General features: G+C 50.3%; 13 protein-coding genes across 13 annotated transcripts; 9 read left to right on the plus strand and 4 right to left on the minus strand.

Annotated features, from left to right (window-relative positions):
• Positions 1-57: 57 nt before the first annotated feature.
• On the plus strand, positions 58-1663 carry B9G98_00104 (Cell division control protein 3; the record flags this gene model as incomplete). Its single annotated transcript, XM_024806662.1, has 2 exons — positions 58-73; positions 258-1663. 2 exons carry the CDS (start codon positions 58-60, stop codon positions 1661-1663), a joined length of 1422 nt encoding a protein of 473 aa, XP_024662430.1.
• A 214-nt stretch (positions 1664-1877) lies between these two features.
• On the plus strand, positions 1878-2633 carry B9G98_00105 (Nucleoporin POM33; the record flags this gene model as incomplete). Its single annotated transcript, XM_024806663.1, has 1 exon — positions 1878-2633. One exon carries the CDS (start codon positions 1878-1880, stop codon positions 2631-2633), a length of 756 nt encoding a protein of 251 aa, XP_024662431.1.
• A 10-nt stretch (positions 2634-2643) lies between these two features.
• Positions 2644-3390, plus strand: B9G98_00106 (Nucleoporin POM33; the record flags this gene model as incomplete). Its single annotated transcript, XM_024806664.1, has 1 exon — positions 2644-3390. One exon carries the CDS (start codon positions 2644-2646, stop codon positions 3388-3390), a length of 747 nt encoding a protein of 248 aa, XP_024662432.1.
• Positions 3391-3409: 19 nt separating this feature from the next.
• B9G98_00107 (Protein ELYS) lies at positions 3410-4276 on the minus strand (the record flags this gene model as incomplete). The annotated part of the gene is made up of 1 exon (XM_024806665.1): positions 3410-4276. The coding sequence occupies one exon, from the start codon at positions 4274-4276 to the stop codon at positions 3410-3412; it is 867 nt and encodes a 288-aa protein (XP_024662433.1).
• A 39-nt stretch (positions 4277-4315) lies between these two features.
• B9G98_00108 (Lysine--tRNA ligase, mitochondrial) lies at positions 4316-5863 on the plus strand (the record flags this gene model as incomplete). Its single annotated transcript, XM_024806666.1, has 1 exon — positions 4316-5863. One exon carries the CDS (start codon positions 4316-4318, stop codon positions 5861-5863), a length of 1548 nt encoding a protein of 515 aa, XP_024662434.1.
• Positions 5864-5917: 54 nt separating this feature from the next.
• On the plus strand, positions 5918-6748 carry B9G98_00109 (Ribonuclease H2 subunit A; the record flags this gene model as incomplete). Its single annotated transcript, XM_024806667.1, has 1 exon — positions 5918-6748. One exon carries the CDS (start codon positions 5918-5920, stop codon positions 6746-6748), a length of 831 nt encoding a protein of 276 aa, XP_024662435.1.
• A 150-nt stretch (positions 6749-6898) lies between these two features.
• B9G98_00110 (Dihydrolipoyllysine-residue acetyltransferase component of pyruvate dehydrogenase complex, mitochondrial) lies at positions 6899-8451 on the plus strand (the record flags this gene model as incomplete). The annotated part of the gene is made up of 2 exons (XM_024806668.1): positions 6899-7007; positions 7136-8451. The coding sequence occupies 2 exons, from the start codon at positions 6899-6901 to the stop codon at positions 8449-8451; spliced, it is 1425 nt and encodes a 474-aa protein (XP_024662436.1).
• Positions 8452-8677: 226 nt separating this feature from the next.
• Positions 8678-9616, plus strand: B9G98_00111 (hypothetical protein; the record flags this gene model as incomplete). The annotated part of the gene is made up of 1 exon (XM_024806669.1): positions 8678-9616. One exon carries the CDS (start codon positions 8678-8680, stop codon positions 9614-9616), a length of 939 nt encoding a protein of 312 aa, XP_024662437.1.
• A 19-nt stretch (positions 9617-9635) lies between these two features.
• B9G98_00112 (U3 small nucleolar ribonucleoprotein IMP4) lies at positions 9636-10487 on the minus strand (the record flags this gene model as incomplete). Its single annotated transcript, XM_024806670.1, has 1 exon — positions 9636-10487. The coding sequence occupies one exon, from the start codon at positions 10485-10487 to the stop codon at positions 9636-9638; it is 852 nt and encodes a 283-aa protein (XP_024662438.1).
• A 164-nt stretch (positions 10488-10651) lies between these two features.
• Positions 10652-11230, plus strand: B9G98_00113 (Adenylate kinase isoenzyme 6 FAP7; the record flags this gene model as incomplete). Its single annotated transcript, XM_024806671.1, has 1 exon — positions 10652-11230. One exon carries the CDS (start codon positions 10652-10654, stop codon positions 11228-11230), a length of 579 nt encoding a protein of 192 aa, XP_024662439.1.
• A 28-nt stretch (positions 11231-11258) lies between these two features.
• B9G98_00114 (Kynureninase) lies at positions 11259-12554 on the minus strand (the record flags this gene model as incomplete). Its single annotated transcript, XM_024806672.1, has 1 exon — positions 11259-12554. One exon carries the CDS (start codon positions 12552-12554, stop codon positions 11259-11261), a length of 1296 nt encoding a protein of 431 aa, XP_024662440.1.
• A 293-nt stretch (positions 12555-12847) lies between these two features.
• B9G98_00115 (hypothetical protein) lies at positions 12848-13744 on the plus strand (the record flags this gene model as incomplete). The annotated part of the gene is made up of 1 exon (XM_024806673.1): positions 12848-13744. One exon carries the CDS (start codon positions 12848-12850, stop codon positions 13742-13744), a length of 897 nt encoding a protein of 298 aa, XP_024662441.1.
• Positions 13745-13791: 47 nt separating this feature from the next.
• B9G98_00116 (Putative glutamate synthase [NADPH]) lies at positions 13792-20172 on the minus strand (the record flags this gene model as incomplete). The annotated part of the gene is made up of 1 exon (XM_024806674.1): positions 13792-20172. One exon carries the CDS (start codon positions 20170-20172, stop codon positions 13792-13794), a length of 6381 nt encoding a protein of 2126 aa, XP_024662442.1.
• Positions 20173-21031: the final 859 nt, after the last annotated feature.

The raw sequence follows: 21031 nt of genomic DNA on the forward strand, positions 1-21031 counted from the left end.
TGGGTCTGAATTACTGAAACGCGTCCTTCATCAGCACGTATCGTCATTACCCATACCATGGCAACAGGACTAGGTAAGTGAACACATCTATTGTTGAATTGCGCGCAAATATGCGAGGGCTTTTGGTCGAGATCCCCGGATTAGAGGTGCGCCTGATCTCGTCTATTTGAGCGGTTGCGCGCTCATGAAAGCGCAGCCGAGTCCGCAACTCAAGATCGACAACTTTGACGAACATATGACCTGAATACTAACCGCAGCCGAATTAAATGGTGTAGCAAACGGGTTCCACCCGCACCAAGTACCCTCCCTCGATGGTGAGCTTGATCGTGAAGATGTTGTAGCCGACGCTCAGTCGCTTAGCGTTGCGGTCGCCCAGGCGGGTAATCACAATGGCCCCGACGGAGGTGCTCTAAGTGTTACCACTGAAGCATCTGTTATTCGTCGCAAGCTCAACGGGTTCGTTGGTTTCAGCAACCTGCCTCAGCAGTGGCACCAAAAGAGTCTTCAAAGAGGATTCAACCTGAATGTTATGGTTGTCGGTGAAAGTGGCCTGGGTAAAACTACACTGCTAACAACGCTTTTTGAAACAAGACTGCAAGGAGGTGATAGTCAGTCTGCTGTTCGAGCTGACGGCGACCTGAAGTCCACTGTTGACATCAAGCCGTTCACGGCTGACCTCGAGGAGAACGGCGTCAAACTACGCCTTACTGTTATCGACACGCCAGGATTTGGCGACTATGTCAATAACAGCAACTCTTGGAAGCCCATTATTGACGAAATCGATGGCCGCTACGACCAGTACTTGGAGGCTGAAAACTCTGTCAACCGCTCCCGTATTCCCGACAACCGTGTGCATGCTTGTCTTTACTTTATCGAACCAACTGGTCATTCTCTGAAACCATTGGATATCAACGTCATGCGCAAGCTACACCAGAAGGTCAACTTGATTCCGGTCATCGCGAAATCGGACACTCTTACCGAGGCCGAGCTGGAGCAGTTTAAGAATACGATTCGAACTGACATTGCTTATCAGGGGATCCAGATCTTCCAACCACCCCGCTATTCTGACGATGATGAAGAAACTCAGGCTGAAACGGCTGAGCTTGTTGCAAAATTCCCCTTTGCAGTAATTGGATCTACCGAACTGGTTGCTACGCCGGACGGCCGGAACGTTCGTGGCCGCCAGTATCCTTGGGGTGTTGTTGAGGTTGACAATGAAGAGCATTGTGATTTTGTAAAGCTTCGATCACTGCTCGTGCGAAGCCATCTTGAAGACCTCCGGGAGCACACGGCCAACGCTCTCTATGAGAATTACCGTACGCAGAAGATGCTTAGCATGGGCATCCAGCAGGACTCCACTGTTTTCAGAGAAGTTAACCCTGCACTGCGTCAAGAGGAGGAACGAGCAATGCACGAGCAGCGCTTGGCTAAAATGGAAGCTGAGATGCGCGCTGTTTTCCAACAGAAGGTTACCGAGAAAGAACAGAAACTTAAGAAGAGCGAGGCAGATCTCTTTGCACGTCATAAGGAAATCAAGGAACAGCTCGAAAGACAGCGGGCAGAATTGGAGGCACGCAAAGCCAAACTGGAGGCTCAAGCTCCTCCCGTGCCCGCTACCGTTCCATCGAGCGACGACAAGAAGGGCCGGAAGTTCAAGTTCTAAGATCCCCCCTCCAACGTTTTTAATCGCTGATTTTTTTCCCAAATATATATTATGGCAAATATGAAAATAAACAAAAAATCGTAACTTTTTCCCTGGGCACTCAGGCGTGCGCTGCCTCCAGATCTGGGTTAGGTTCAGACCCGTCGAAGAACCGGCCCCACGCGGAACAGCTCCAAAACCACAGAACTCAGCTGGGAGTTGTAAGTCATAACTAATGTCCACGCCGCAAGCCAAAGCCGATGGCGCTAAACCCCATGATTCTAAAGCCAAGTTGGCTGAATTGACTCGCACAATCGAGTTCAAATGGTACGCCAGCCATGTCACTGTTGTTACTTTCACCATGATATACATGCTTCTTCGCCTCTTCTTCAGTGGCCGCTTCCCTGGGTTCCTGTACAAGATGGTGTTTGTGGCAGCTTCTGCTGCTTTCGGACTCATTGTCTATCAGAAATATACGACCGGTCAGCTTACTCCTGCAATCCTTTCCCGTGATGATAGCGTGCACTATTTGTACCTGGCCGTCGTGTGGCTGTTCACCATGGAGCGCTACTTTGCCCCTCTACCGTTCGCCATTTTCTCGTTCTTCCATGCTTTGACTTATGCCCGCTCCTATTTACTGCCGGCAATGTATGCTACTCCTCCGCGTGAGCTTGCTCAGCGCATTGACCACGTCGTGAAGAAGTACAACGAGCCGTTCACCAAAGTTGCTGCACAGGTCGAGTTCGGCCAGCTGATCGTTTTGATCCTGGCGGCCTTGCGTGCTCGCAAGGGTACATGGATTCAATTGCTGCTTTATGTTGTCTTTTTCCGTTCTCGCTACTCGGTATCTCGCTACACTCAGGGCGCCGTAAAGTCGGTTGAAGTCAGAATTGACAATTTGGTGCCTGCTGGCCCCGCCAAAGATATTTGGCTCAAGTTCAAGGCAGCTGTCGCCGCAATTCCCGGACCTGTTCCCAAACCTACCAAATAGTTGCTAACCAATGTCCACGCCGCAAGCCAAAGCCGAGGACGCTAAACCCCTTGGTTTTAAAGCCAAGTTGGCCGAATTGACTTGCACAATCAGCCATGTCACTGTTGTTACTTTCACCATGGCATACATGGTTCTCCGCTTCTTAGTCTTTGATGGCCCCCTCCCTGGGTTCTTGTACAGGGGTGTTTTTGTGGCAGCCTCTGCTGCTTTGGGACTCGTTGTCTATCAGAAATACACGACCGGTCAGTTTCCCCATGAAATCCGTCCCCGTGATGAGAGCGTGCAATATTTATACCTGGCCGGCGTGTGGCTGTTCACCAAGGAGCGCTACTTTGCCTCTCTACCGTTCGCCATTCTCTCGTTCTTCCATGCTTTGACTTGTGACCGCTCTTATTTGCTGCCGGCAATGTATGCTACTTCTCCGCGTGGGCTTGCTCAGCGCATCAACTACGTCGTGGAGAAGTACAAAGAGCCGTTCACCAAGTTTGCTGCACAGGTCGAGTTCGGCCAGCTGATCGTTTTGATCTTGACCGTATTGGGTGCTCCCAAGAAGGTATGGCGTCAGTTTGTGCTTTATGCTCTCTTTTTACGTTGTCGCTATGAGGTATCTCGCTATATTCAGGACATCACAATGTCGGTTGAAGTCAGAATCGACAATTGGGTGCCTAGTGGCACCGACAATGCTCTTTGGCTCGCGATCAAGGCAGCTGTCGCCGCAATTCCTCATCCCGAACCCCTTCCTGAACCTACTAATTAGTTGATAACTTTTTACCAATTTACAACTCTGCTGTGCCCTTGGCAATTAGTGCATATTTATCTGTGAGACGCTTCATGCGACTAATCGTGGGCAAATCGCCCGTGTGAATTGCTCTGACCATTGTAAGCTCGCCAGCAAGCCCGTCTGCATCTTTTTCAATTGCCTTATCCAGTTCGTTTTGAACAATTAGCCATTCATCTGCGTCACAAGGTAGCTGAGCTACTGAGAGCGCAGCTTGGCGATTAGATGTGTTTGAAGCAAATTGGCCGAGCTGCTTTAGCGGCTCAGATGTTCTATGAGTGCGGCTCAGTTGTAGGATTTCAAAAGTGAGGCCTTGAGATGCCAAGGCATCAACATAAACGTTCATGGCTTCTGTGTCGAGCGGGGGCTGTTTTGCATCGATAAATGCAGTCAACAACCGAGGCTCGGGTGCTAATGCAGACATAATGAACGCATAGAAGTCACTGCTGTTAGCAACCTCCGCCTCCCATGGTTCACATAGACATGCTAGTGCCTGCTCAAGCTCGTTGTGGTCAAGGTGCCAAAGTCCCTGAACGAACCGGGTCTGGACATGGCTGGGTTTGATTTCACTGGAGAAATAAGCAGCAACAGACTCGTTGTTGGTTGCTTCAACTGGATAATCAAGTAATAAGTAGTAGATGGCTCGTGTCTGTGATGCTCTTGACGGTAAATTCGACTCAATTTTTTGAATCAATTGAACCCGTTCCTCGGTACCTCTGGGCGGGTATTTTGGCGCGTCATTGGGCCCCAAAAGTATATCCACACCAAGTCCTTTGCTACGCCGACGTGCAATTATCTTTTCAATGCCGCTTTCGCCATAGGGGTCTGGGCTCAGTGTTTTAACCAGTGCCTGAGCGAACGACATTTCAGTAACAATGAGATCGAAAACACTGGCAGATGACAAATGGTGCAAGCTTGGAAAAAGTGTGTATACTGGCCCAAAAGTAGACCTTTTTCGAATAGTAGCATTAAACAGTCGCGCAAATTCACGTTTACTTTTGAGGAACGTAATGACGCGCTAGCAAAATACCCCCGACGATCCGCCCTGTATCCGGTCCTGCCTCCGCCAAGAGCACCTTTACTGCCTTTAGCACAAATAAAGGAAACCTTCAAGGATATCGAGCACACCCAAACGCTTGAAACACCGCAGTTTGAAATAAGGGGTCGCATCCAGGGTGTCAGGGCGGCTGGTCGTGGATTATTGTTCTTGGATGTGGTTAATGATGAGGAGAAGATTCAGGTCGTAGTCAATGCTAAAAAGGCTGGGCTTTCGAAAAACGACCAGGATAACCAAAAATTGCTGCGGCCTGGCGATTCAGTTGCTGTGTGTGGCAGACCTTGGCGTACACAATCTGGCGAACTATCTCTGTTGGCAAGTGGTCCCGTAACCTTACTCTCACCCTGTTTGCATCCTCCCTTAGACGCTACTACGGGGAGCATTGTTCGTCAACATAACAGAGTTGCCGAACTTAAATCGTTTGCTGATGCGAGGCAGGTCTTAAGGGCACGCGATACCGCGATCGCACACATTCAATCTTTTTTTCGTGACAGAGGGTTTGTCCATGTCCAGACCCCGATTCTGTCACACCAAACTGGCGGTGCAACCGCTACTCCATTTGTAACAGAAGAGGACCTTAGCCTCCGTATTGCACCTGAGCTATGGCTCAAAAGGTTGGTGATTGGGGGGTTTGACAAAGTATTTGAGATTGGGCCATCGTTCAGAAATGAGGGCATTGACGCTACACATAATCCAGAATTTACAACGTGTGAGTTCTACATGGCATTTGCAAATCTACGCGATCTTATGGAATTGACCAAAGAGCTGTTAGTGTCCACTGCTGAAACAGTCACGAGTCGCTTTCCAGAATATCTAGAAAATGCCCGCATACTATCTGTCAAGGAATGGCCAGTTTACGACTACTTTGAAACTATCGAAACTGAATTGGGGTATCCCTTACCTGCTGAGCTCACAAAAGATAACCTGATACCTATTCTCCAAGAGCATGGTCTGGATGTTGATGGTACAGAGTCTAGGCTCCTAGATAGACTTTGTGGGCATTTTATTGAAAGCAAATGCATCAGCCCATCATTCATCATCAACCATCCGGCTATAATGGCACCACTTGCAAAACAAAGTAGTGTTGAGATCAACGGACGAGTTCGGCAGATTTCACATCGTTTCGAATTAATGATCAACGGACGGGAGTACGTCAACGCCTACGAAGAACAGAACGATCCTGAGCAGCAACTTGAGATGCTCAAGCAGCAAGCAAAGGAACAGGGTCTAGAAACCGTCGCTGATCTACCCTACGTTCAGGCTATGGAGTGGGGTCTTCCACCAACTGGCGGATGGGGTCTGGGAATCGATCGGTTGGTTATGCTTTTGACAGGAAGTGATCGAATCCATCAAGTCTTAACTTTCGGCGGGATCAACCAAATAGGTCGTCAATAATTTGTGTAAATAATATATGTATATAGCGCTCACCCTGACTAAGTCGCGTTGACCATGGCAGATTGGAAGCCTCCATCACTGCCGGCTTCAGACATACTGAAAACATTCACTTATCACCATAGCCCGCCAATTAAGGAGCCTGTTGTACTAGGTGTCGACGAGGCCGGTCGCGGTCCGGTGTTGGGGCCTATGGTCTATGGTATAGCCTACTGTCCCATTTCTTTCAAAACGCGTCTTGCCAAAGTTGGTTTCGACGACTCTAAAGTGTTGACTGCTGAACGCCGAGAGGAATTATTGCAGCAAGTGTGTACGTCCCCTGAACTACAGGACAATGTTGGCTGGGCCACAACCATCATGACCGCAGTCGACATTTCAGCGGGGATGCTCAAACCAGGCATGCCCTATAACCTAAACGAGCAGGCGCATGACACAACGATGGACCTGATCCAAAAAGTGCTCGATGCCGGAATTGAAGTAGCGGAAATTTATGTCGATACGGTTGGCCCACCTGACAAGTACCAGCGCAAACTGAGCGCACGGTTCCCCGGTCCCATAATAACCGTTGCCAAAAAAGCCGACTCGAAGTACCCTATCGTAAGCTGTGCATCGATCTGCGCGAAAGTCACACGAGATTTTTCACTACAAGCTCAAGTAACAAACTGCGGCTCGGGTTATCCCTCTGATCCGAATACAGTGAGATGGTTGAACGATAATGTGGACAAGCTGTTCGGCTGGGGCCCGCTTGTCCGCTACTCCTGGGCCACTGCACGGGACCTGCTGGATAAAAAGGGCATTTTAGTAGACTGGCCGGAAGAAGCAGAGTACGGGAACCTCAACGCATCGAAGGGACTACCAAAAATAGGCCTGGACTATTTCTTAGCATAACACTATTTAGCACTGATCGAATTCATCCAACGAACCTCTCCATGCCAGTAAATACTTGTGGTTGATCAAGGGTAAGGGCTTTGCCCGACCACCGGTGCTCCCCAACGTAGTGGGCAAGGGACCAATCTTTTCGAGATTCCTTACTACCAGATGTCCGCCTTTGTGCAATCTGCTCGACTGATCCGAGCTTCTGCTGCGACCAGAACCCTGCAGATGGCTCGTGTAAGCCCCCAGCTCATTCGTCTGTTTGCTTCAAAATGTAAGTTGTTCCCCACCTGATTTTACCGATCTGTCAAAGTTGTGGCCAGCACGGCGTAGCGGCGATCGCCAGGACGGCCATTGTGGCCATCCAAAGGATTTTAAGATTCATATATACTAACTTTCCAGCTTTCCCGTCTCATGTGGTAATTGATATGCCTGCCTTGTCTCCTACCATGACCCAGGGTAACGTCGGTGCCTGGAAAAAGGCTGAGGGCGACGAGCTCGCCCCCGGCGACGTCCTGGTCGAGATCGAGACTGATAAGGCCACTATGGACTTTGAATTCCAAGAGGAGGGCTTTTTGGCTAAGATTCTTGTCCCCGAAGGTGCTAAGGACGTTCCTGTTGGCCGTGCCATTGGTGTCTACGTTGAAAACGCTGACGATGTTGCAGCTTTCAAGGACTTTACTCTGGAGGATGCTGGTGATGCTGGGAAGGCTGCCCCTGCTCCTGCTGCTGAAGAAGAATCTAAAAAGACCGAGTCTGATCCTGCGCCCAAGACCAAGTCTGAGCCCAAGAAGTCTGAGTCCTCTGCCGAGGAATCTTCTTCCTCTGACCGTGTTTTAGCTTCTCCTTACGCCAAGACTCTTGCCCTCGACAAGGGAATCCGTTTGGCCGACGTTAAGGGCACTGGCCCCAACGGCCGTATCATCGCTCGCGACGTTGAGAACTTTACGCCCTCGACCAGCGCTTCGAAGACTGCTGCTCCCGCTGCTGCGTCTGCTGCTCCTGCGGCTGGAAACGGTTACACGGATACTCCAATCACTTCTATGCGTAAGACCATCGCCAACCGCTTGCGCGAGTCTAAGCAAATCAACCCCGACTACATTGTCACCAGCACGGTGTCTGTGAGCAAGCTTCTGCAGCTGCGTGAGTCTCTCAATGCTTCTTCAGACGGTGAGTATCGTCTCTCTGTAAATGATTTGCTTGTCAAGGCTATTTCCATCGCTAGCAAGAAGGTCTCTGCCGTGAACTCTGCTTACTTGGAGGCTGAAGGTGTCATTCGCGAGTACGATAACGTTGATGTTTCCGTCGCCGTTGCCACGCCTACTGGACTTATTACTCCGGTGGTTCCTGGCGTCAACCAACTCGGCCTTGCTGCCATCTCATCCAAGACCAAGGAGCTCGCTAAGCGTGCGCGTGATGGAAAACTCAAGCCCGAGGAGTACCAGGGCGGTACTATCACCATCTCGAACATGGGCATGAACCCTGCCGTGAGCATGTTCACTGCTATCATCAATCCGCCTCAGGCGGCTATTCTTGCTGTTGGCACTGTCGAGCGTCGCGCTATTGAAGACCCCGAGTCCGAGAATGGCATCTCATTCGATGACGTTATGACCGTTACTGCCTCTTTTGATCACAAGGTTGTTGATGGTGCTGTTGGTGCCGAATGGATGAAGGCTCTCAAGAAGGTTATTGAGAACCCTCTTCAGCTTATGTTGTAACTTCCTAGTTGCCCTATAGGCATATAAATAATTTTGGCCTTGAAAAGCATCTTCGTTTTCCTTTGTGGCGTGAATTTCCTATTGCCGGAATCACCACATCCCGTTTCTGCAACTTTAATGCACGACGGTACACCTTCCTCTATCGCCTTGCATGAACCTGCGGAGTTAATCCGAAATAAAAGGGCGACGGTGAGCTGCATGGAGACACACTTTTCTGGCCAAGTAAATGGTAAAACTGGGATTAAGCAACGCTTTCGAGGATATTAAACGGTTACATTTGTTTTCTCGGAAACAGCGTAGCAAGGAGTCACAGAGCCCTGAGTATTTGTCTCAGGTTGAAGCTAAGGCTTGCTCTGTAGCGTACCCCGAAACGTCAAGCTATTCTTGGGTTCATTCAATCCCCCCTGAGAAATCTGCTCACGGGTGGGAATATGTCAGAAGTTTAGGACCAGCCACGGGGGCTTCGCAGCCGCGGTACAGACCCCATGCCCCAAGCACACCATCGCCGCTGTCCCAACACAGCCGGCGTGTCCAACAACCAGTATTTTTGAGACCGGACCACCGCTCATCTCCTCGTTCCCCCGCTTCACCTGCCTCCTCAATCGCATCGCTTCCACTGAGTGCAGAGACTTGTTCATATATTGAACAAGTTGTCAAGACACAGGTTACACAGATGATGAGCAAAATGGTTGACGAAAATGCCAGCAGTGGCTCAGACACTAGTTGTGTGGAGACCGATATCGAATGCTTACAGCCGGTTCTTCGTGAACGGCCCCAGCCTATTTTTTTCCGTCCCGACCATAGCCCCGCTAGTTCTCATTCCGGCCACTCCTTAAATCTTGATAAAATGCCGAGTATTGAGGAGATCTCAGATGATGGAAGTTTTGATGATTGTGTGGACAAGCTGAGCGATGCGGTCGTTCCCTCAACTGACTCTGGCAAGACAACGCCTGAGCCAGATATTCCTGAACAAAACTTGAAGCTCCTCAACGTTTCCTCAATTAACTGGGATACCATTGCGCGGACAGCAACCAAATCTGACGTCGCAATGAAGCGGCTCTCGATTCCAGCTTGGATGGACTCAAGCCGCTGTTTAGAACGTCTCAAGCAGAACCTTGAAGAAACAGGGAACACAGGGCCTCAGGCGAACTCCGTTAAAGTCTAAATAAATCATCAAAATACGTTTACAAATAGTCCTTGCGGTTGGCGGTGCGAACAAAGCCTCTATACTGCCATTCCGTATCAGCATCCTTGTTGTCAATGGTTCCGAGCTTGAGGTTGTACAAACGCATTTCAAAACGAGGACCGACCTCAGCAAGCTCAACACCCTCACGGGTTCGAACGTATACATGTTGGCGGACACTGATGTAGTCATTGCGGTTGGCAAAAGTGATCACTCTGGACGAGTCCTTTTTGGCTCCAGGAGGGAACAAATGCTTCAGAATAGTAACCACACGCTGGCCAAGCGGGGTGGTGAAATTATCGAAAATAAGTTGTGGGTAAGCTTCACTTTGATTGCCAGCATTCAAGATGTCATGACGCAAAACCACATTGTGCAAACTGAACTGGGCGGTTGGGCCGTGAGGGAAGTGAGAAACAGTTAACGCTGTGGGGACACCGCGGTGTTCGTGGATGAGCAGGAGGTCTGTTGAGGCCGAGCGCTGGCAAGCACCAACCAGCGACGGCAATACGGAATTACCACGGTTCACCCGCACAGCTGTGGGGAAAAGCAGCTTCACCTCTTTGGCAAACTGAGCCAGCCTTGCCGACGGATCACGGCTTGTCGTGACAACCACCTTGGGATCCTGGATACCACTTAGTTCGCTGTACTCGTCGTCAACATCCTCCTTGAGAGATTGGTCGAATTTGAAGTCTGCCTGCAGGTCTTCATCGTCTGCCAGTTCTTTGGGAAGTTCACGGCCTGATTCGATAGCTGCCCGGAGCATTTGGCGCTTTTTCGCAACAACGCTGTCCTGCAGCTTGAGCGACCGCTGGTATAAATATTCTCTTCTTTGTCTTGCTTGTCTACGAAGCATATTGACTCGGGTCGGTTTGGAAAAAAAAAAAAAACCTGTTTAGATAATTCTTTTTAGCCCACCAAGAGGCTTACCCTTACCCTGTCTAATGGCTGGGGCCAAGCACTTTGTCCAGGCACCCACACACAACCCTTGTAACAAACACACTTAGGAAGCACACCAATATGACCCTAAAGCGCCAGGTCAACATCATTATCACCGGAACGCCCGGTACCGGAAAGTCTAGTCATGCTCAGCTACTAATTGAACAAGATAGCGGTCTGAAGCTTGTTGACGTCAACGAGCTGGCCAAAGCCAACAACCTGTATGCTGGATTCGACAAGGAGCGCAATTCACAAATTGTGGACGACGAGAAGCTGCTGGACTTTTTGGAGGACGACTTGGAGAAGGGCAACAACATCATTGACTGGCATTGCTGTGACGTGTTCCCTGAGCGCCTTATCGACCTTGTGATTGTCCTCCGCAGCGACAACACCATTCTTTACGACCGTCTCAAGGCCCGCGACTATGAAGGCAAGAAGATCGAGGAGAACATCGACGCCGAGATTATGGAGGTTATTCTGAACGACGCTCGCGAGTCCTTTGATGAGGAAATTATCGTGCCGCTCGAGTCGAACAAGATCGAGGAGGTCCAGTCGAACGTCGACCGTATTTTGGATTGGATCAAGCAGTGGCGTGAGCGCAACCCTGAGGGCATTCAAAATGTCACTTTGGATAGCTCCTCTGATTCCGATTCTGATTAGGTTTGTTTATGTAGTTTATACGCAAAAATCACAGATTACTGAGAATGCGCTCTAGTGTTTCTACAGTTCGGACAACCTCGACGTGGGTGTTGTAAAGAGCAGTGGGAGCCAGTCGGATCGCATCGGGATTGCGCTCATCACCCACAATGCCAGCCTTGACAAGCTCATCAAACACAATAGGCATGATACCTGGGCGGAACAGCAGGGTCAGCTGGGACCCACGTTGATCCGGGTCGCTTGGAGTGAGAAGTTCAAAGTCTTTGCCAAAGTGACTGGAGGCACGCAGCATCTTATCAAACAGGCCGGTCAGGCTTTTGCTGCGGGCCTGTAACTGCTCAATTCCTCCAGCTTTCCTAAACAGCTTGAGCGAGGGTACAATGCAGGGTGCGGCCGCCCAGTTAGGACAAGACTGGCAGAACCCTCTGGCACCACGAATTGGCCGGAACTCCCACTCCATTTTGAACCGTGTATCAAGACCAACACCCCACCAGCCTGCGGGGCGAGCAAGTTCCTCATCGCCAAAGTGTCTATTGTTAACAAACAAGAATCCCATGTTTCCGGAGCCACCGTTCAAATACTTGTAGCTGCATCCCACTGCAAAATCAGCTCCCCAATCATGCAATTTCAAAGGAACATTGCCTGTCGCATGGGCAAGATCCCACCCCACAATACAGCCGGCCTTTCTCGCGGCAGCAGTTATCGCAGGGATGTCAAACTTTTGCCCTGTGTAATATTGGATTCCGGAGAAAATGCAAACGGCAACTTCGTGACCTTGCTTTTCGATTATTTCAACAATGTCCTCGTTACGCAGGAATGCTTCACCGGCTCGGGGTTCGACACGAATCAGCACTTCATCAGGATTTTGACCCTTGAGCCTGGCCTGGTTCTGGAAACAATAGTTATCCGACGGGAAGGCCTTGTCCTCGAAAAGAAGCTTTACACGCTCCCCCTCTGGCCGGTAAAAAGTATCCAAAAGCTGGTTCAGGTTAGAAGTCAAAGTGCCGGTGAAGGCCACTTCGTCTTCTTTGGCACCAACCAGCTCGGCCAAAATAGGATTGGCTTCTTCAACAGCCTCCATCCAGCCATTGGATCCATCTGGTCTTTTACCATGGCCTAAAACAGCCAGGCTTTGCCAGGCATCGAGATCTTTGTTGATTGCATCTCGAACGGCCCGGGGCATGAGACCCAGAGAGTTACCACAAAGATAGATTAGTTGCTCATCAGAGTCTTTGATACCTGCACTTTTGAAAGTAGGGATCTCAAAGTCTTCCTTCAAACTAGGGAACTTTTTATCCAACTCCTTGGCCAGTTCCATTTGGCTCATAATGTCAAGTCCAAGTGACAGCTGGCTGGGTCAGCTGGCTGGGTCTTATATCATCACCCTTCATGTGCAGGATCTTGCATGGTGTGGGGAGCGCCGAGGGTTTGAACTTTCAAATGCTGAAAACAAAGCCAAACCAAATTGGGGCGAAACTTGCAGCTTTGAACTCGAATTGAAGCACTTCTATCACCTAATCGTACATTTTTCAATTGTGGTGCCAGAGTTTCCACTGTTGTGGTAAATTATATAGTCTTGTGGTGTTTATACCGAATTGCACACTCTTGTTGTTCCAAACAATGGAATTCAGACTACCTTCGATCTTTTCTAGTCCAGATCCTTCCCGTCTTTGGCGTCAAGATATGGGATCGCTCGATGCCCCCGCTTTATCCGCAGCATCAACCCCGATCATGCGTGAGGCAGGGCACACACCGGGGATCATGCTTGATACACCTCTTGTTTTCAATCCTGGTCCGTCCCCACTAAGAGTGAAACCATTGGATGTTCTGCAGCTGATCCCAACAGTGCCTAGTTATAGTATGCCCTTCAACTTCAGCATTCCTCCAGCATTCCCCCTAAGTGACGATCTTGAGGGTCTTGATGATTATTCATTTTGGCAGGACCCTTGGAAGCCCACAAATTCACTGCATCTGACGCCTCCAAACCCTGACAAGCCTGAACCTGAACTCACTGCTGAAGAAGTCCCTCCCCTTGGTGCATACCTGGCTGACCTCACTGAGGACGTTCCGGCCGTCAAACCTCGCAAACGACCCGGACGGCCGCCTAAACGCAAAAACGGTGTTTCGAAATCACCCGTTAAGCGGAGCAAGAACCTCGCCAAAAAGATCCAAGCCAGATCCGAAGTAATTGCTCCAACGCCGCCCGTAAAAGCTGAGCGAACAACTCGGCACCCAGATTTAGTGGTTTCGACCCCTCCCGCAACAATTAGCCGCAGCCGAGCTGTGCCTGGCTGTTGGACTTGCAAAGTCCGTCGCAAGCTTTGTGACAGAGCGAAGCCCAGCTGCCAGGTCTGCGCTCATTTAGGTCTTGACTGTGATGGCTACTCGCCTACCAAGCCTATTTACATGTCCGATCCAGCAGCAAACCGAGCACGTCGCGAACTGCTGGCAGAACGTGTGCGTCTCTACCGTGAAAAAGAAGGTCTGATCTTACCTTTCAACAAGTCAAAAAAGTAATAATGACGCAAATGTAATTTGATATGTGTATATTTATTTATAAAAACTCAGCAGGAGTGAACCAAGTCTTTGACGTTGCGAACCTCAATGGAACCATTGCCGGGCAAGCGGGTGGAGCCAACAAGGAAATCATCAACATTGCGGGCGCACTGGCGACCCTCCTGAATGCCCCAAACAATCAGGGACTGACCGCGACGGCAGTCACCAGCAGCGAAAACGTTGTCCTCGACGTGGTAGTTAGTGGCCTGAGCCACAATGTTTCCACGCGAATCATGAGGAACAGAAAGATCATTGGCCTCAGGACCAACGAAACCCATGGACAACAGAACAAGGTCGGCCTCGAAAATCTCTTCGGAGTTGGGGACCTCGGACATTTGCCAAGCACCGGACTCGGATTGCTTCCATTCAACCCGGACAGTCTTGATGGCTTTGACATTGCCCTCTCCATCGCCAATAAACTCTTTAGACATGATGCTGTACTCACGAGGATCCTTACCGTAGTGGGCAGCAACTTCGGCGTGACCGTAATCAACGCGGAAAATCTTGGGCCACTGAGGCCAAGGGTTGTCGCGAGCACGTTGAGCAGGAGGCTTAGGCAAAAGCTCGAAGTTAGTAACGGACTTGGCACCATGGCGAACAGATGTACCCAAGCAGTCGTTACCAGTATCACCACCACCAATGACAACAACATTCTTGCCACGGATAGTCTCAGCTACTTCGGGCAAAGTCTCATTGAGCAAAGCTTGAGTGTTCCACTTGAGAAGCTCCATGGCGTACTTGATGTTGTGCAGCTCACGGCCAGGAATGCGGAGATCACGGGGAATGGTAGAACCGACGGCAACAACGACAGCATCGTGGCTGCTCTTGAGTTCTTCCATGGTAATGTCAACGCCAACCTCGGTGTTCAAGACAAAATCGATGCCAGAGGCAGCTAAGAGATCAACACGGCGCTGAACAATACGCTTGTCGAGCTTCATGTTGGGAATACCATACATGAGCAGACCCCCAGCGCGATCAGCACGCTCGTAAACAGTAACCTTATGACCAGCACGGTTGAGCTGCTCAGCACAAGCCAGACCTGCAGGGCCAGACCCAATAATAGCGACAGTGTTACCGGTGCGAACCTCAGGGATCTCAGGTTTGATCCACCCCTGTTCAAAACCGTAGTCGATGATAGCACACTCCACGGACTTAATACCTACAGGTTCCTCAGTAATACCGAGAACGCATGCACCTTCACAAGGAGCAGGGCAGACACGGCCGGTGAACTCAGGGAAGTTGTTGGTCATGAGCAGACGCTGCAACGCATCATACCAGCGGTCGTTGAAAACAAGCTCGTTCCACTTGGGAATAACATTCGACACGGGACATCCAGTTTCGGATTGGCAGAAAGGAACACCGCAATCCATGCAGCGAGCAGTCTGGTACTTGAGCTCCTCTTTAGACAAACGGTTGTTCATCTCACTCCAATCGTCGGTGCGAGTGACAGCGTTGCGATATTTTTCATTGCGACGCTTGTACTTGGTAAAGCCCCAAGTCTTGTCCAACTTCAATGCAGTAGTAGAACGAGATTTTTCGGCGTTGACATCGAGAATAGCATCCTCAACGTCACCAACCTTAGGCTCAGCCTTCTTGGGCAGGTCTGGAAGGTGGCGGCCTTGGTCAAGCTGGAACGAGGTCGACTTCTTCTTCATGCGTTTGATCTCACCATTGGTGGCATCAGCACTTGGATCCTCCTTGAATGGATGAAGGAATGAATCAAACTCGGTGCGCTTAGCAGCAGCCAACTTGGCCTCTTCCTCTTCAAGAACACGCTTGTAGTCAACGGGCATAACCTTTACAAACAAGGGCAGGATACGGTTGAACTCGGTCAAAACGCGAGCGGCCAAAGGAGAACCGGTGTAGTGACGGTGGTCCTCAATGAGGCCACGCACGTATGCAATCTCCTTGGGATCGGTCAACTGCTCCATTACGACCATCTCAGTGTTGCAGTTCTGAGCAAACTCCTGAGCAACATCGAGAACGTAGGCAATACCACCAGACATACCAGCAGCGAAGTTACGGCCGGTAGTACCCAAGCAGATAACGCGACCGCCGGTCATGTATTCACAACCATGGTCACCACATCCCTCAACAACGGCAGTTGCGCCAGAGTTGCGAACAGCAAAACGCTCGGCAGCAATACCACGGAAGAAAGCGGTACCGGAAGTCGCACCATACAAGCAGGTGTTACCGATCAAGATGTTCTCTTCACTCTTGAACACAGAGTTCTGAGGAGGATACACAATCAGCCGGCCACCAGAAAGACCCTTACCAACGTAGTCATTAGCATCGCCCTCAAGTTCAAGGGTGATACCATTGCAGACAAAGGCACCGAAAGACTGACCTGCGGAACCAACAACGTTCACATGGATCGTATCTTCCGGCAACCCGTTCTCACCGAACTTCTTAGACACACGGTAAGAAAGCGTTGTACCAACAGCACGGTCTGTGTTCACGACTTGGCAGTCGATTTGAACAGGCAGGCCCTTCTCCAATGTGATTTCAGACTCATCGATGAGCTTGTTATCAACACGGACATGGAGGCGGTGGTCCTGTTTGCGAATGTTGTGGGTAGCAACACCAGGACGCAAAGTGTGAGCGGGGGTGAGCAATGGGCTGAGATCAATGTTCTTGGTCTTCACATTGCGATAATCGTCGCGCACCTTGAGCTTCTCAGCATGTCCAACCATTTCATCAATATTACGGAAACCGAGCTGGGCCATAATCTGGCGCAGCTCCTGGGTAATATAGTAGAAGAAGTTGATAACGTGCTCAGGGGTACCGGCAAACTTCTTACGCAAATAAGGATCCTGGGTAGCAATACCGACAGGGCAGGAAGACTTGTGGCACTTGCGCATGTAAATGCAGCCCATGGCAATAAGAGGAGCAGTGGCGAAACCCCACTCTTCAGCACCCAGCAAACAAGCGACAGCGATATCACGGCCAGTACGGAGCTGGCCATCAGCCTGAACAATGACACGACCACGAAGATCATTCAGAACCAGGGTCTGATGGGTCTCAGCAAGACCAAGCTCCCAGGGCAAACCAGCGTATTTAATACCAGTAAGACGAGAAGCACCAGTTCCACCATCATGACCAGAAATCAAAATGTGGTCGGCCTTGGCCTTGGCAACGCCGGAAGCGATAATACCGACACCAACCTCGGAAACAAGCTTGACGGAAACACGAGAGCGAGGATTGGAGCACTTGAGATCGTAAATCAGCTGCTTGAGATCCTCAATCGAGTAAATATCGTGATGAGGAGGTGGTGAGATAAGACCAACACCAGGGGTGGAGCGACGAGTCTTACCAATGGACTTCGTGACCTTGTTACCAGGCAACTCACCACCCTCACCGGGTTTAGCGCCCTGTGCCATCTTGATCTGAAGCTCATCAGCATCGGACAAGTAATAAGCGGTAACACCGAAACGGCCAGACGCAACCTGCTTGATAGCAGAGCGCATGGTATCACCATTGTCATTGACAAGCGAGCGCTCAGGGTCCTCACCACCTTCACCGGTGTTAGATTTACCCCCTAAGCGGTTCATGGCAACGGCAAGAGTAGAGTGGGCTTCCATAGAAATGGAACCATAAGACATGGCACCAGTCACAAAACGGCGGACAATCTCAGTCCAAGGCTCAACCTGATCAATAGGGATGGCAGTGGAAGAATCATAGTCAAAGTCCAATAGACCACGAAGAGTACAGTTCTTGACTGCTTCATGCTCTTTCTTGGCATAAGCGTCGTAAGCCTTCTCGTTCTTATTACGAACAGCATCTTGAAGCTGGGCAATAGCTTGCGGCTCGTTGATATGAGGCTCTCCACCATCACGCCAGTGGTACTCACCACTCTCATCAAGAGTGGTTGGCTTGATGGTAGCCCGCGAGGGCCAAGCACGCTCGTGCAAAGCCATAGCGTCGAGAGCAATGTACTCAAAGCCGACACCGCGAATACGAGAAGCAGTTCCAGTGAAGCATCGGTCGACAACAGAGTTATCGATACCGAGGATTTCAAAGATCTGAGCACCCTTGTAAGAAGCCAAAGTGGAAATACCCATCTTGGACATGACCTTCAAAATACCATTGTCAATGGATGTTTTGAAGTTGTCAATGACCTGCTGGGAAGTCAACTTGTTGGCCAAAAGACCCTCGCGATTGAGTTTAAGCAAAGTCTCCATGGCAAGATAGGGGCAAATAGCGTCGGCACCATAACCGACAAGCACACACATGTGATGAACCTCACGCGCCTCAGCGGTTTCAGTGACGAGTGCGACGTGAGAGCGCTCTTTCTGCTTGACAAGGTAATGGTGGACTGCAGCGGTTGCGACCAAAGAAGACACGGCAATTCTGTCTGGACCAGCAGCACGGTCAGAAAGAACAACAACCTTATTGTGGTTGGCAATAGCCTTAGAAGCCTCGGCACAGATACGGTCAAGAGCTCGAGTATACCCAGCAGGGCCCTCAGCCCTGGAGAAAGTGATATCAACGTATTCGATGGTCCAAGTGGGATAAAACTGTGGCAACTGCTTGAGAGCGTTAAACTCCTCAATCGAGAGGATAGGGCTAGTCAACTTGAGGCGATTGCACTGCTTAGGGTTCATCTCAAGCATATTTCCCTGAGGACCAATGTAGCATTCGAGAGACATGACAATGGACTCACGAATAGGATCAATGGGAGGGTTGGTGACCTGGGCAAACAGCTGGCGGAAATATTCATAAATAACCTTGGGCTGAACAGTCAGACAAGCCAAACCGGCATCGTTACCCATAGATCCAAGCGCCTCCTTAGCATCGTTAGCCATAGGAGCCAAGACTGTAGTGACCTGCTCGAAAGTGTAGCCATAAGCCTTCAAACGAGGGTCGGTCTGAACGGTGGATTCATCAAGATGAGGGGCAAGTTCGATGATGTTATGCTTGGACTCGATACGCTCCATCAGGTCAGGAAGGGTCAACAAGTTAGCACTGAGCCATGATTTGAAGTCTGCACGGCTAGAGACCTGCTGCTTGAGCTCACGATCGTCAACAATGCGGCCCTCGACGGTGTCGACCAGCAACATACGACCAGGACGCAAGCGGCCCTTCTGAATAACGGTTTCTGGGTCAATTGGCATGACACCAACCTCTGAAGCGCAAATCATACGGTCGTCGCTAGTGACGTAGTAACGGCATGGGCGCAAGCCGTTACGGTCGAGATTTGCACCGCAGTAACGACCGTCGGAGAATGTGAACAATGCGGGACCGTCCCAGGGTTCCATCAAACAAGCGGCCCACTCGTAGAAAGCACGCTTCTTAGGATCCATGTTTTTGTTGTTTTGCCAAGCCTCGGGAACCATCACCATGACGGCTTCGGGCAGAGACAAGACTCCGTTAATGGTCAACAGCTCAAGGACGTTATCGAGAGCGGCCGAATCAGAGCCACCTTCCTCGATGATGGGGTAGAGCATATCAAGCATATCGCCGAACTCAGCAGAGTTCATAACACCCTCACGAGCACGCATCCAGTTCTTGTTACCACGGAGAGTGTTAATCTCACCATTGTGAGCAGCCCATCGGAGAGGTTGAGCACGATCCCAGGATGGGAAAGTATTTGTCGAGAAACGGGAGTGGACAAGCGCGAAGTGAACCTCGTAATCCACATTGACCAGATCGTAGTAGTAATTGTAGACCTGAACAGGAGAAAGCTGTCCCTTGTAGACAATGTTCTTGTTAGACAGTGAACAAATGTAGAACCAGTTGTGAAGACCAATAGAATGGGTAGACTGCTTGCGAAGTATGTACAATTGGCGAGCAAAGCGCTTTCCATACTCCTTTTCAAAGTCGGCGACAACTTGGGGGGTTTCGCCAGAACCATAAGCGGCCTCCAGGACAACTATTGGTTGCAAAATCAAAGGCTCACGCGAAAGAGCAGCAGGACCGAGAATGGAAGAGTCTCGGGGAACTTCACGCCATCCAAGAACGCGAAGGCCAAGGGACTTTGCGATGCGCTCAAAAGTAGCTCGAGAATTGTTGAGGATGGCTTCGTCGTTTTTGAAGAAGACGTTGCCAACCGCGTACTGGCCAAGAGGAGGAAGCTTGAAGTTGTTTACACGCTCAAACTCCTTAACCATGAACTTGTGGGGGATGGAAGTCATGACACCGGCACCATCACCGTCGCGAGCGTCGGCGCCGACAGCACCACGGTGGGTCATATTGCACAAAAGATGCTTTGCGTCAGAAACAATTTTGTGCGAGACCTTACCTTTGATGTGGCAGCTGAAACCGACACCGCAGGCGTCCTTCTCAAGCTCAGGATCATACAGACCCTGCTTCTTGGGTAGAGCACCGGCCCACGACTTGTTGTCGATACCCTCCTGGTAATTGAAAGGTACGTATTCCTCAGACTCCATCGGCTTTATTTATTTCGTAATTAAAAGAAAAGTCGATGAAAGGTGGGGTAAGTTTCGAACTTTCAGTTGATGTAGACAAGAAAGAAAAACCGGGAGGGCTGCCCTCTTGGGAGTAATATAATCAGCGGTGACTCGCTTCCGAGGTCGCCTCCCACATGCACACAACCCTCGCCCTGCGTCATTTGAGCTTTGATTAGGCAAGTAATCCGCCAATCACAGGCGCTGGTTTGTGGACGACGCATATGCGGACAGGTCTCTGCAGATTTTCGAGGGTGGTTTAAGCGTTCTCGGAACGCTCTCACACGACTCCCTAGCAGCCGGACGTGTTTCTGGGGTATCCCCGGTGCCGATAGCCTCTGTTTCACAAAGCAATTACTTCCCTGCCTCCGCGCCCTCTGCCCGCCTTTCTATGCTGGCGGGCGAGGATGACAAAACACGCTAGTTTTCGATAAGCGAGCGCGACGAGCGCGTCATTGTCGGCCGTAGGCGTCAATTGTTTGGAATATATCATTTGTTGTTCCAGCTCTTTTAGTCACTGCGATCCACGCTCGTCGCCTACCCCGCTCAAGAGCGGTCTTGGAAATGTTACGTAATCGGGTGTTATCGGCCGAAATCGCTCACCTGCCCCCACCTTCAGAGCTCCTGCGTCATGCTGAAAAATATGTCACTTGCAATAGGTGGGATTAAACAGGTGCCAAAGAGAGACAATGGGCAAACGCTTTTGTTAGGTTTTCGCAAGGGTAAACTAATTAGATAGGGAGTATAACATAGCTCAAATTTGGCTGCACGTTACTTGGCATTGGTGAGCTTGAAGTTTTTCCCGAACTTAACCGAAACAGTCCATGACGTAGTAGATTCC

The sequence above is a fragment of the Wickerhamiella sorbophila genome (assembly GCF_002251995.1).
Source record: "Wickerhamiella sorbophila strain DS02 chromosome Unknown contig1, whole genome shotgun sequence".
Classification (NCBI taxonomy): domain Eukaryota; kingdom Fungi; phylum Ascomycota; class Dipodascomycetes; order Dipodascales; family Trichomonascaceae; genus Wickerhamiella; species Wickerhamiella sorbophila.